The sequence below is a fragment of the Oryctolagus cuniculus genome, chromosome X (assembly GCF_051225735.1).
Source record: "Oryctolagus cuniculus isolate XC-2025 breed Fujian yellow rabbit chromosome X, ASM5122573v1, whole genome shotgun sequence".
In the NCBI taxonomy this organism is placed as follows: domain Eukaryota; kingdom Metazoa; phylum Chordata; class Mammalia; order Lagomorpha; family Leporidae; genus Oryctolagus; species Oryctolagus cuniculus.
In genome coordinates, this window is record NC_142888.1 from 33,828,867 (window position 1) to 33,843,274 (window position 14,408).

Below are 14,408 nucleotides of genomic sequence, written 5' to 3' on the forward strand. Positions count from 1 at the left end.
CCCCGTCCCCCGCACCTAGCAGCCCTCCCGGTTATCCTGCTGGGGCGGAAGCGAGGGAATGGGGACAGCAGGACTGAGTAACACCGAGGGGCTGGGGTAGGCTGAACTTTCTCTGCGAAGCAATAGGGGGGGATTTGAGAGGGCGTCTCAGGGGCTGGGAAGGGGGCGTGGCTAAGGGACTAGACTTTTAGACGCAAACCCCAGAAAGACCCGGCATTCGGTAGCCGGCAGCCGGGATGAGGAGCGCTCGTCCGAGCGTGACTTAGGAGGGTCGGCGGGCAGGGAGGCTTCACAAGAGGATACGGCTCTTTGCTGTCACCGGCTGTCGGCGGCGACCTGAACCCTGTTCAGCAGGTCGCAGGCGGCGCTTTCTCTTGTCTCTTCTATCCCATCTCTCCTCTGGACCCTTTCCCTTCTCCCCAAAAAAGACACACCGCGAAAGTAGAGCCGGGTGGACTAGGTGGTTGAGGAGTTTATTTGGGGGAGGAGAATTAATCATATTTGTTCTTCCTTAGGGAGGGGGTCTTCAAACAATACCGCAGGGCGCGGGAAAGGGGGGGGGTCTGGAGGGAAGGGGGGAGGGGCCACAGCCAGACAAAATGGCAACACACGATCACAGGCACTACCGACATCACAGACACAGCAGAGGGTGCAGGAATGGGGCTCCAGACCGGGCCTCCAACCACCCCAGGACGGGACAGGGAGGGGTGTGGAGGAAGGGAGGGGGCAGGAGAGGGGGGAGAGGGGTGGGCCAGCCCCACGGACCCATTGGCTCTGTCCTCTGATTACCTAGCTGTCTCGGCAAGGGGGTGGGGGTGCTTTTCTCTGGATCTCACCCCGCAGTCTCCAAACCATCCCTGCCCTCGGCCAGGGGCATTCTCCCAGTCCCTAACAAACTCATTCTGCAGCTCCTAACCATGTCCCCCTCACCCCCGCCCTACTGCCCAAACTGGTCCCTTTAAGAAGTTTCCTTCACTGCCCCGTTGGGGCGGGGCTGACCCCTTTTAAAGCCACCACGCATGCCCCACTATAAGCCCTGCCCCATCTGGAATCCTGACCAGGCCCTCACCCCAAGCTTGGGCCCATTCCTAAATCTCACTTCAAGCTCAGTCGCCTGAATGTTCCAAACCACGCCCCTTCCATCGACTCTGGTCCTAATCCAAGACCTGCTCACCCTGGAGCCTCTCCACTGCCTGCTTCAAGCCTGGCTCCTTAGAACCAGGCCCCTCGCGGTCTTTCAAGCCTTGTCCCCACACCCCAAGTCACATCTCTGTCCTACTGAGAAACGATGTCCACTCTGGAGCCCACCCTCTGCCCTACTTCTAGCCCCGCCCTCTCCAGACCCATGCCCTCTGCTGCCTTCCAAGCCCACCAGAATGTCTTTAGACTCCAGGTCCAGTATGTCTGGAACCCAACTCCCTTGCTGACTAGTCCCCTCCGCTCCAGAGCTCCCCTCCAAGACCACCTTGGGTCCTAAGCTGTCTGCTCCGTCTCAAGCCCCCCCCCACCCAGTCACCCTTGGGTTGAATTTCCCCTAATGGCCTCTGTTCAGTCATTGCTGGAGGAACCAAGGCCAGAGTTGGGAGGAGGGGAAGGAGAGAGGGGGAGAGTCTGAAGCCATGTCCGCCCTCCCCACACAGCCGAGGTCTGGTCCCTCCCTGCCCCCCCTTTAGAGCCCCCAAGCCTCAGGAGACAGGGCTGGGGGAACAGAGAGGGGCCAGAGGATGCAGGGGCAGGGGTAAGAAATGGGGCCACTCAAGACTGGGCCCTTAGTGCATGAGGGCAGTGGGTGAGGGCAGAGCTCAGACAGATAAATAGATATTTATATATAATATATATAATATATATATATATATATAAACAGCAACGACAGGGTCTCCTGGTGTGAGGGCTGGAGACCTAGGGTGTAGGGTTGGGAAGGGGGGCAGGCCTTCTCCTGAGCTCTTGCCCACCCATGGGGTCCTCCCGGGCTGCACTGACCTGTAGAGACAAAAGACACAGAAAGGAGAGGGGGTCCAGGAAGCTGGTGCTCTCAGACAAGGGTTGGGCTCCCCGGCTTTGCCCTCCTCCTTGCTTTTTCTTTTCTTTTTCTTTCTTCTCACATAGTCTTAGAGCCAGCTGCATCCCGGCTGACCCTACTGCGAAGTTAGCCCTGACCTTGCCCACACTGGGTCAGGTATCAAAACCATGATGGTTTCCCTCCGCCAGTCAAGAAAAAAAAAATTAACGAATGTTCTAGCCAGTGGTGATAAATTACATTGCACAAAAACAGAGCCCTGTCTTTTTAGAGCTTCCTTTGTGGGGGGTCTGTCTAGTGTCACATAAGGTGATAATAAGTGAAATGGAAAGAAAAAATGGCATAAGCAAGGGGGGAGAGTGCTAGGGAGGGGATGTCAGAAAGACAGGCCCTGGGATCCCAGAGGAATCGGTTTCTTTTACTCAATCAAAAGTTTCTTAACACTAAGAGTGCTCTAAGTGATGTCTGGGCGGCATGGCTAAGTCATGGTCTAGTGGAAGAGATGATCAATACACATGTACACTACTAATTACAGGTTGTGATAAAGAAAAGCACAGGGTACCATGAGAGAGATAACAAGGGGACTTGTTCTAGATAGGGTCTGTGACCAAAAGGAGGAAAAGGAGCTGGCTAGGTAAAGTCATCAGTGTGTGTGGGTGTAAAACCACGGAGGGCGAGCGAGTCCAAAGGCCCTGAGGTCATCGGACTGTGGTTGAATCACAGTGAGTGGGGAGTGGGTGGTAGGAGGGGAGCTCAGAGAAAGGTGTGTGTGTGTGTGTGTGTGTGTGTGTGTGTATTGGTGGATGGGAATAAATGTGACCATAGTGAAGCTTTGGCTTTTAATTGAGTGAGATGGGAGTCACGGCAGAGTTCTGAGCACAGGAGAGCCGTGGCCTAATTTCGGATTTAATAGAATCCCTCCGGACTCTGTGAGTAGAATAGACTTGGAGTGGGGGTGGAACCCTGCGAAATGGTCCCTGGGTGATGGCAGGGAGAAGTGGGAAGATCATGGAAATATTCTGAAGGTAGAGCCAACAGAATATGTTGATGAATTAGAAGTGGGATGCTTAACAACCCCGCCCCCTCCCCCGCCCTTTCCATTCCGTCTCAGGGCCAGAAGCTACCTGTTCTAGCCTTCTCTGAGGGAAATCGCTCCTTTTTTAGGGCCCACCACGAGGACCGGCAAGTCATTCCAAGGCCCCGCTGCGCCCCTTTTCCTCTCTTGAAATTCCACACCACCTCCCTCACCTCAAGGATTGGGAGAGGCGGCAGATCTATCCTCTCCTCCCGGATTGGTGAGCTCGTCTGACCTTCAAGGCTCACGCCCATTTACCCGCCCCATCTATTGGATTTACCACCCTATTGGCTTGTCGTCACTTCTAAGACCCACCTTCTCTTCCCTGCGGGGGCTCCACTGATTCTCCACTGCGCAAGTCCCCCCGCTAGTCCTTCTTGTCATTGGTTGCTCTGCCCACTTCTTCCCCGCCTTTCCGCAGAGCTGCACTTCTACCGTCCTTCCGATTGGTTCTTCATCCTGCCCATCTCCAGGCCCCGTTCACCTTCTCCCCATTCATTGGCTAGTTTCTCACTCTTTTCGCATGTAGCCCTGCCTCTCGGCGCCTTCAAACACCGGCCTTTACTTGCCCAGCAAACGTCCTACATATCGCTGGCCCCTGACTCTTATTGGTTCGTTGGCCCGCCCATCTCCTTTCATGTACCCTCCTTGGCCACACTGCCCGCCCGTCACTCACCAGATTACATCTGATTGGAGAAGGAGGTGGGCGCACCCTGTGGGCCGTAGCCTTGCTGCCCATAATCGCCCTGAGGCCCGTAGCCACCGCCACCGCCGCCGGCTGGCTGCCCGTAGTCGGGTTGGTATCCGCCCTGGGGCCCGTAGGAGTCCTGGGGCCCGTACCCGCCGGGGCCCTGCCCGTAGCCCGCATCGCCATAGGCATCCCCGGGTGCGGGTTGCTTCTCAGGGGCGCCGGGAGGCGCGCGCAGGAATGGAGCGGCCCAGCCCGTCTCCTTGAACACGAACCACAGGTTGCCGACCCAAAGCACCAGGTTCAAGAAGCCGAACACCTGCAGGGAGACAAGGGCTGGCTGTCGTCCCCTGCCCATTGCTGGGCGATCCCAGGGGACGTCGAGCCCCCCCCCCCCCCCCCGCGCGTAGTCATGGGCACGTCGCGCCTGAATCCGTGGGCTCCCGCAGGGTTCTTAGACCCCTGAGTCCCAGAGCGTGAACGTCAGTGTGCAGGAAAAGCATCTTTGGGAGAGCGAGTTAGAATTCAGATTCCTGGAGATGTTGAGAGCCAACAGTGTAACATACACGAGTAATTTGCATATATAGGTATTACCTACATAACACGTTTATACATGGATAAAACATAATAAATTTAAGTTTGTAATGTGGCAAACTAAACATACATTTTACTACATAGATATCACTAACACATATACACACATATGTACATACAAATATATGTATAAGTGCACATGTAGAAAATATATAAGTACTTCTAAAGATTTCCGTATGTGGAACTTAGGTAAAATATTTATTAAAACCCAAAATGCTCTCTTTGCCTTTTGCCTTTTATGCCACACTCTCTTCTAGGCACTTTACATGTTGTACATTTGAAATCAGTTTTGAGGCAGGAGTTAATGTCTCCATCTTACACTGTGGCCCTGCCAGGCTAAGCTGCCAGCATAGTAAGACAGGAAACAGGAGCATCTGTATAGGACTTACCTGGTGCCCGGCCCTTTTCTGGGCACTTCGTATGCTGTATGTTAATTGTTTACTAAATACTCAACTTGGAGGCAGGGCCATGATTAGGTCTTCAAACTGAATCCCCAAAAAGGCTGGGTGCCTAGTTTCAGGTCACAGAACTTGCAGAGAGCAGAGTCGGGGACCTGAGCGCAGAGTCTGACTCCAGCCAGTAGGGGGCGTCCAGGTTATTTCATGTTGCACAGGAGGAGGCTGAGGTGCAAGAGGCTACTGAGTTGCTAGAGACGACACCACTAAGGCTGGATCTCGGATCCAGGTGTCCCAAGCCCAGTCTACAGAGAAGGCCTCATGTTCTCCCCTGGGGGACCTGTTTGTGGTGTTACAGTGATTAACAAATGCTGTCTCATCCTTCAATGCTCTGGTGTTGACATGCCTTCTCCAGGAAGTCCCCTTGGATCTCCCGATTCTCCTTTCATATTCTCTCTCTCTCTCTCTCTCTCTCTCTCTCTCTCTCTCTTCCTCTCTCTTTTTCTCTCTTTCTCTCTCTTTCCCACTCCCCCTGCCAGGCTGCGATTTTCCCAGCTTCCCTCCTCCAGGCAGTCCAGCCAGCTTCCCAGGGCTTACCACCGAGGTGTTGAGCCCCGAGGTCACAGGGTCTCTCAGCTCCTTGCACGTGTTCCCTGTCTGGCGGCACATGGACATCTCCTTGATGATGTTCTCTGGGTCCGTGGCCATCTTCACGTCTGACAGACCCTTGGCCCACGCCGATGAACTCACTAACCACATGAAGGCGAACACTGCCGTGGCCAGAAAGTCCTAGAACAGGCAGGGGTGATGAAGGCAGCAGTGTGAGTGGGCAGCTGTCCACTGATCACTCCTCGCAGCACAGGCTTTCTTGGGAGGAGGGTCCCCCCCACCCCACCCTGCCCCGCCCCACCCCAGAACAGGCCTGTGTCTCCCCTGACTTTACCTGAAGGTGGCCCTGCCAGCTTGCGACGTAGAGGATGTGGGGTGTGGGCATGTGATTGCGATATGTGGGTGCAGCTGTCGGGGGAGGAGCCCCGTGGGACGGTTTCCGAATTTGTGGAAAGTGGTGTGTCTTCCCACTCACATCCGCCCGTGGGAATTGGTGTCATTGTATGTCTGGGAGGAGGTGATGTGTGTGATTGATTGTCCCAGTGAACCTCTGCCTGCTCTTCCTCGGATCTAGACTGCGTGGTTGGGTGAGAATTGCCAGGCTCACAAGCGTAGGCCTGTCTGGGATTCTGTGTGGGCTGTGAGTCTGTCCCTGTGGCCTCTGTGACCCCAGATCCCTGCTATGTCCAGTGTGGACCCAGCCGCTGGCGCCACTGCAGCGCCATGGGTGGCTGTTAGCGTGGCTGTGTGCCTGTATGCCCCCCAGGCGCCGTATCTTTGTGGTCACACTCACCAGCATGGGCCCTTTGTTGTTCTCTCGGTACTTGTTCTGCAGGAAGATGTAGGTGGCCAGAGCCCCCATGGAATAGAGGAAGGCAAACACGGCCACGGTGACAAAGAATTCAGCTGATGATGAGTAGTCTCCCACGAGGAAGATCTTGGTGGTGCCTCCTCGGCAGGTGGGTGCATCGAAGTACACTTGGTGCAGCCTGCAGACACAGGTGGGCAGGTGTGGCCCGGCCCCAAAGATCCTCCTCCCCTGCCGCCAGACATGAGTCTCCCAGATTCTGATGAGGTCCCAGGAAAAGGAGGAAATGCCCCCTCACAGAGCACCTGCTGTGTACCAGTCACATTGCCTCATTGCTCCACGTACCCTGGTGAGATGGGTGCTATTCAGCCCTCACACCAAACCAGGCATTCTGGTCTTGGGTTTTCTTAGGTCTCGCCAGGCACCTTCCCACCCCAGGACCTTTGCACTGGTTAGTCCCTTGGCTAGGGATGCTCTTCCCCTAGATATCTTCATGTCTTACTCCTTCATCTCCTTCAGGCTTTTAACTGTCACCTCCCCAGTGAAGCCTTCCCTGGCTTCACGATTTAAACTGTCAGTCACTCAGACTCTTTCCTTGCTCCAGCCTGGACCTCCCATGTCGGTGGCAATAAGCTTGGGCATAAGCACTCAGATCATCCTCGGCTGCTTTCTCTTTATCATTTTTTGGCTGAAACTACAAGAAGGTAGGGTCTTCACCCCGGCTCTGTTTTGTTCACTGCTGTATCCTCAGGGCCTGGAAGAGCGCTGGCATGTAGGTGCTCAAAAAGGTTTGCTCAGAGGAGAAACAGAGGCTCAGAGCAGTGTATTGGCTTGCCTAAAGTTCACAGCTGGTGGGTGAATGGCAGAGTTGGGATCTGAGAACTCTTTCTCCCCTACATCGTGCTGACTCGTCTCTTTACCCCACGCCGGGTACTTGAGAGGGGAAAAAAACATATGCACAGGGGCCGGTGCTATGGCACAGCAAGTAAAGCCACTGTACTTCAATTCCCGGCTGCTCCACTTCCGATCCAGCTCTCTGCTGTGGCCTGGGAAAGCAGTGGAGGATGGCCCAAGTCCTTGGCCCCTGCATCTGCATGGGAGACCCAGAAGAAGCTCCTGGCTCCTGGCTTCAGATCGGTTCAGCTCCGGTCATTGCGGCCAATTGGAGAGTGAACCAGCAGATGGAAGACCTCTCTCTCTCTCTCTGCGTAATTCTGACTTTCAAATAAATAAATAAATATCTTAAAAAAATGTATGCATAGCAGAGGAGGACCTAGCCACTAGGAAGAGACAGAAAAGAGAGTTGAGGGATCTTGGAACAGGATGTGTGTGTGTGTGTGTGTGTGTGTGTGTAGAGGAACAGATGGGACAGTATCTTGAGACTAAGGCCTTTCCTGTGGTGTGATGGAGGGGAGGGTTGTAGGGAGAACATATGGCAGGGTGGGGGCAAAGGATTGGAGCAGAGATCCTGGAACTCTGGCCTTAGGGTGGGGGCCCGGATCCTGAGCTGGAGCGAATGGTTTCTCTGTGGCCTTGTGTAGCCAAGGTCCCGAGGCAGAGCTTATGCTAAACACTTTACTTAGTTCGCCTAATTTAATGACACCCCCACAGCGCTTCTCTAAAGTGAGCATTATTGCACCCATTTGACAGATGAACAGAGGCTCGGTGAGGTTAAATTACCCATCTAAAACTGTACAGCTGCCAAGTGCTGCAGCGAGGAGTTGCATCTGGGTTTGAGAGTCTGTGTTTCTAGGGGGCTGGGCAGGGAGAAGGGCTTGTCCCAGGAGGAATGAGAGGCAAGGCAGGAGGCAGGTACTGATTAGGGGGACTAGGGTGGGTAGACAGTAGAGCCTGAGGACCTGGGTCTTAGGCATGGGAGGCACGGGGGAGGGAGCAGTCTCCAGGGGATTTCTGTGGCTTCCCAAGCAGTGCCCCCATGCTGCTCCAAACTGTTTTCTTGCTGGCTTCTGTGACCTGGGGAGGGGGTTGTGGTGGTGGTGGGGGTCCCTGGCTGCTCCTCTCCAGCACAGCACACACTTTCCTGAGGCCTTTTCTTCTTGCCGTCATTGTTCGAGGCCCTGTGGCAAACACCTGCCAACTAGTAGCTCATTTAATACTCACCACCACCCTGTGAAGTGGGTCTCATTAGCCCCTTTCACAGATGAGGAAGTTGAGAGCCAGTACAGTTCTGTGACTTGGCTAAGTAGTGGAGGGGCCTTAGATGCCTCTCCTGAAACTGTCTGTGGCTCTGTCTCTCTGTGCCCTGGGACGTAGTGGTCACACCAGCCTGTGTGCACTCTCGTGCAGCTAGCGCCCAGCACCCAGTGTGAGCTCAGTGAGCGTCACAGTTGTCCAGGGGGCTTTCATCAGCTCCTGAACCTAACCACTGCCCTGTCGTTACCCTGTATAGGAAACTGCATGAGGAGCCCCTCCTTGAATTTCTCTCGATCTGCAATTATCTTCTTAATTCGTGCATTTGTTATCATGCAGGGTAGGGAGTTTGGTATGTTTGAGTCACCTTTGTGTCCCTAATACTTTGCGCAGTACCTGGCATAGAACAGGTTCTCAAAAAATGTGTATGGAATGCATGCATGAATGGAGATTAAATAATATTGGCTAACATTAACTGAGCACCTGCTGTATTAAGATATATATATATATTATATATATATATGCCTGTCTTGCTTATTACATGGTCCCAGATATCCAGAGCAGTGCCAGGTACAAGGCAGGTGTTCAGTGCACCAGTGGTGATCCAAGTGGATGCGGCCTCTTGAGGTGGGGGCTGGGCAGGGGCCCCTGGGGGGAAGAGGTTCTGGCACATCCCACCCCACCCCTGCTTCTCTCATGTCAATTGGGATCCCAGAGAGGAGTCACACCTGAAGGGGTACTCAAATTCAACCTCGATGCTGAGGTCACTCTCCGTCTTGTTGGCACACTCCACGCTCAGCCGGAGCTCCCCACTGTAGCTGCCGCATGTGGCAAAGGCGAAGATGGCAAAGACCTTGGGTAGCAGGGATGGCGATGGCCACAGTGAGCCTGTGTGCACGTGGGAGGGGGGTGCCCTCCTCTGGACAGATTGGGGGCCCAGCAGAGGCAGCAGCAGATGGAGAGGTTCCCCGCCCCCACCCCCTAATCAGGGCTCATCGGACCAAGGACAAGCTGATTACAGGGGTGTGGCTATCTCTTCCTGTTTCTCTCTCCCTGGGTGTCTCTCCACGCTCTGACTGCCCTCCTTCTCTGTCTCTGTCTCCACCTGCGTCAGTCTGTCCCTGTCTGTCTCTGTTCTCTGCGTGGCTCACTGCATCTCTATTTCTCTTGGTTTCTCTCTCTCTCTCTCTCTCTCTCTCTCTCTCTCTCTCTGTGTCTTTGCCTTTCTCAGATGTCTCTTTGTCTCTGACTATCTCTGCCTCTTTCAGTATCTCTTTTTTCCCTAGGTCTTTCTGTGTGTCTCGCTTTCTGTCCGTGTCTCTGTCTCTCACCTGGTGTCTGTATGCCTCTCTCCTTGTCTCCCTCCTGTCTGTTTTGCTGTGTGTTGTTTTTTTTTCTTTTTTCTGGGCGTCTTTCCCTCCCCCACCTTGTTTCCCTGGTTGTGTCCCTGTGCCTATTCCTCTCTACATCTCTGTTCTCTGTGTGTCTCCCTCTGCCCTTCTTTGTCTCTTTTTGCTTCTCTCACTCATCTTTGTATCTCTCTCTCTTTTTTTTTTTTTTGCAGCATTTTTGTCTCTGTCTCCATCATTCTCCATCTCTCATTCTCTCTGCGTCCTTCGCTGTTTCTGGGTTTCTTTAGTTTTGAGTCTGTCCCCCAGAAATTGGCTACAGGCTCCACCTCCCCCCCTCACTTCAGGAGAGGAGGTAGGACGTCACTTCTCAACAGGGGTACTCTTGGCCCTGTGACGTCACAGCCTGTCTCTGCTCTGGCCCCAACCCCCCCCCCATGTCACCCTGGAGCCCAATCCCCCCCATCCCCTTCCACCCCTCCTATGCATTCCTTACTTTCCCCTCTACTCTGCATCTGCTCTTCCAGACCCCACAGCTTCTCTCCCTGCATCCCCTACCCCCACCCCAGGAGCCCAGACCTCACTCACCCATTGCAGCACCTTCACGAAGCCGAGGGGCTCCTTGACCACCCGGAACTGACCTCCGGCCACCAGCTGAGGAGAGAAACGCGGGGAGGGGGTGGGGTTGTTGGAGGTAGAGAGGGAGGCCAGGGGTAGGGGTCTCAGGGGATGCACCCAGGGGATGGGGCACGTGACCTCGGTGCGGGATGCAGGGGGAAGGTGATGTTCAGAGAGAGGGTAAAAAGGAGAAAGTAACACCTTGAGGAAGGCATGAGCACCAGGATCTGTGAGAGAAGACCCATCGCGGGGTTCAGGACTGGCGGAGAGGTTGGGGTGATGGTGAGTCAGATGGGAGAGGAGTTAGGGATGAGGAAGATGGGGTTAGGGTCCGGATTAGTGGGGGAAAGGGGAAGGTCTGGAAGCCAACTGTGAGTGAGGAGGGGAAGGGGGTCGGGTGGAGAGGTCGAGGAAGGAGTCGGGTCCTGGGGTGGGGGAGGGGGTCTTGAGCGGTGAAGGTGAGTCATCACCAGGGCGGGCGGGAGTCGGGTTGGCTAGAGTGGGGGAGGGGTCTGCATGGTAAAGCTGAGTCAGATGGTGGGGAGGGGTCTGAGGCGACAGGGATGGAGAGGGGTTTGGTACTGGTTAGGGAAGGGGCGAGGTTCGGAGGTGCTGAAGAGTGAGATGGCGGAGAGGGTCTGGACCCATGAAAGTGGGGGAGGGCCGGGACGCGGCTTCACTGGGTTTGTGTTGGGGGAGAGGAGATGAGGGGTAGTTGAGGAGGCAGAGCCGATCGCGCCCCCCCAACCCCCCGCCCCCGGATCTGCTCTCAGGGAAAGGGTCCTGGTTGTCAACCGGGGTGCAGTCTATTTGGGAGGGGCGGGTGTCAGCTGTCCCTCACTCCCGCCCCCGCCCCCACACCTTATGTCGCTCTATTTCCTAGCTCAGTCGCAGCCCCCAGTCTTTCTTCTACTCTCCCCCCCAACCCCCCCACTCCGCCCCTTCCCCAGTCCTGAGAATCCCCCAGCCCCTAGGCCCCTTCCTCCTCTCCTCGAGGTCGCCAGTAAATCGCGGGGCTTCTGGTGGTTCCCGCTGCGACAGTGAGGATGGCCCTCGCTGCGGCAAAAAGCGCACACCTCTCCACCACCTCCCCTTTCCTCCCTTCGCCTGCCGCAGACCCCCCAGCCCCAGCGCCGGGGACCGGGTCTGTGCCGTCAGGACCCTGGCCACCACCTCTCAAGAGTCGGCGGGCTGAAGGGAGCCGCCGGCTTCGGCGGCTGGGAGCGGCGGGCTCTGTCCGCGGTGCTGGAGCGCGTACCTGATTCACCACGTCCATGTCTGCCAGCAGCAGCATCAGCAATGCAGGGGGCGAGAGGCGCCTGCTAGCAAGGGCGGGCGCGGGGCGCGGCGGGGGCGGCGCGCGATCGTCGGAACAGCCCAGGCGGCTGCAGCCCCGCCCCTTGCGCTCCCACCCCGCTCGCCGCGCGCCTGCGCACAGCCGGCTGTTCCCGGCCTCCATTCCAGCCCCGGGGCTGCAGGCTAGCAGTGTGCTGGGCGCATCATTCCCTCTGAAAACATAACTAGAGGTCTGGGGACAGAAAGGACCAAGTCATCCTAACGTATGATGTTTCGACGGGCCTTTTTCTGAGTTTGTTAAATGTGTTCACCGATTTAATCCCTGCGTGGAAGGGACTATTAGCCCTGCTTTCACAGATGGGGAAAATGAATCCCCAGAGAGGTTAAGTGACTTACACAAGGTCACCCAGCCAATAATTGGCAGTGCTCCGAGTCCCTGTAGTTTGAACATAGTTCAAGGTCTTCAGCGTTCCTTTTGGGAAGTCTGCATCTTGAAAACCTCTCCCTCTCTCCAACTATCTCCCTTGCTCCCACTTCTCTCTCCATCTTGCTCAAATACTTGCCTACTCCAACCCTACAGGTTACCTCCTGTTAACTCCTCAGTGCTCTCTTAACTGCTCTCCCTGTCCTTGGCTACGAAAACCAGGTCCATCAAGGTCAATGGTGATTGCCATGTTGCAAAATCCGATGGATCAAATACAGTTGAGGCTCAAGATGCTCAGCCTCACTCACACAAAAAGAAATGCATATAAAAATTACTAAGTGCTTACTTGCTAGTACATCATCTTTTTTTTTTTTAAATAAATGTATTTATTTGAGAGAGAAAAAGAGAGATTCCAATTGCTGGTTTACTCCCCAAATGCCCCAAACAGCTGGAACTCTGGCCAGGTCAAATCTAGCAGCCAGGAATGCAAGCCATGTCTCCCACATAGGGGGCAGGAACCCAAGTACTTGAGCCATTACTTCTGCCTCCCAGGCTCTGCATTAGCAGGAAGTTGGAGTCAGGAGCTGGAGCCGGTATTAAACCTAGGCGCTCTGATGTAAGACATGGGTGTCTTAACTGCTAGGCTAACTCCCTGTACCAGGTGCATCATTTTACATCTATACCTGACAACACTGATTGCCTCCAGAGAGGAGGGAAAATTTTGTACCTTTTGAATTTTGAAATGTGTATATAGATTTAAGCATGGAAATCCACACAAATATGTAATGGATGCTTTCTAGTTGTTGCCTTGTTGGGGGAAGCAGTATGTAGGAGCGGTTAAGTGCATGGGTTTTGGCATTCAACTGCTTTCATTTGAATTCCACCTCTAATGTTTACTCCTGTTTGACCTTGAACATGTAATGGTTTAAAATGATACCTATAGGGGTGTTGTACTGATGAAATAAGATAATCGCTGTAATGCCCCCAGCACAGAGCCCAGTAAATGGTTCATTTTACCTCTTTCACATCTCTGGAATCCACTCACTTCTCACCATCTCCTCTGCCACCTCGCCTGGCTAAGGCAACCATCATTCCTGCCAATTTTAGCTTCTCCACTCTCTTCCCCCTCCCTTCTGTTTTCAGCACAGCGTCAGAGTCTATTTAAAATGCAAAGTTAACTATGTCACTACCCTACTCAAAGTCCTCCTATGGCTCGCCACTGCTTTTAAGAAAAAAAAATCCCACAGTTTGGGGTTTGGCATTCAAGGCTCTGCATGATCTGGCCCTCAGGTGGTTTCTCCTAGCCCATCCCTCAACAGTCTGCCTTCAGCCCCCATGCCCTATACATGACCTGCTGTCTCCACTATACACCAGCCCAAACACTTCAAGCCCTTGCTTCAAGGTCCAGTGTGCGTCTATGTTCTGAGCCCTAGTCTCTATAATTCTTGCTTCCTCTAAATTTCAATCCTGGATTGATTGATTGATAGAACAAACTCATAGAAATGAGAAACTCCTGCTCTGAGTGCTGGCTGGAGATCCTACTTCACACAGGGCTCAGTGGTGGCCCCACCCCATACCACTCCCAATACTGCCTCCAATTCCTTCGGAGATGGACTGAGACTCCCAGTCTGGCTCAGCCATGTCACATATCTAATCCAGCTTGGTTTGCCCTGACGAAGACCCAGGGTGGCACCTGACACGTCGGAATGCCTGAGAAGCTTTCAGTGAATGAATGAGTCCCCAGAGGTGAGGCAAGAAGCAGACCTGGGGTCTGTGTGGGAGGAGAGTGCGTTACCCTCAGATGGTCTCAGGAAAGCTAGGCTGGGAGAGCTGAGTGGGAGTTCTGCCCTTTGCTGTCACCTGTGCGCCTTCTACCAATGGATTCTGGTTTTCTCTTTCTGAGGCAGAAGGTAGGAGGTGGGAGACGGCAACCGGTGATCTGAATTTAGCCTCCCTGAAATTCCTGCTGCCAGTAGAGGACCCCTGTGCCCGAGACACATCACACAGCAGGCTGACTCCAATCTCTAGGCAGGACTGTGCTCTGGGGTCCCGTAGTCTTCCTCAGCCTGACCTGGCTGCTGGCCCCTTGTGGCATCTCTGTCTCCCTTCCTCATCCATGCATCCCTACATCCTCTCTCTCCTCTTTCCACTGTCTCTGTCCAGCATTCTCCCCTCCCCCACCACCTTCACTCTCTCCAGCTTTTTTTGGCAGCCGTCTCTTTCTCCTCCTCTCCTCCTCCTCCTCCTCCCTCCTTTCCTGACGCTGAATAATCAGGCCTGGTTGTCCTGGTTTCTGGAAATACTCCTGTGTGGGCAGTGGTTCAGAGCTGGAACAGAGGATGGATGGATGGAAGGATGGATGGAAGGATGGATGGAAGGATGAG

At 54.4% G+C, this 14,408-nt stretch overlaps 1 protein-coding gene across 1 annotated transcript; it reads right to left on the reverse strand.

Annotated features, from left to right (window-relative positions):
• Positions 1–454: 454 nt before the first annotated feature.
• Positions 455–11,691, reverse strand: SYP (synaptophysin). Its single transcript, XM_070067052.2, has 7 exons — positions 11,563–11,691; positions 10,275–10,340; positions 9,066–9,190; positions 6,172–6,367; positions 5,367–5,558; positions 3,769–4,099; positions 455–1,980 (listed from the first exon to the last, which is right to left on the reverse strand). The coding sequence occupies exons 1-6, from the start codon at positions 11,596–11,598 to the stop codon at positions 3,773–3,775; spliced, it is 942 nt and encodes a 313-aa protein (XP_069923153.1). The 5' UTR covers positions 11,599–11,691; the 3' UTR covers positions 455–1,980; positions 3,769–3,772.
• Between the last annotated feature and the right edge of the window lie 2,717 nt (positions 11,692–14,408).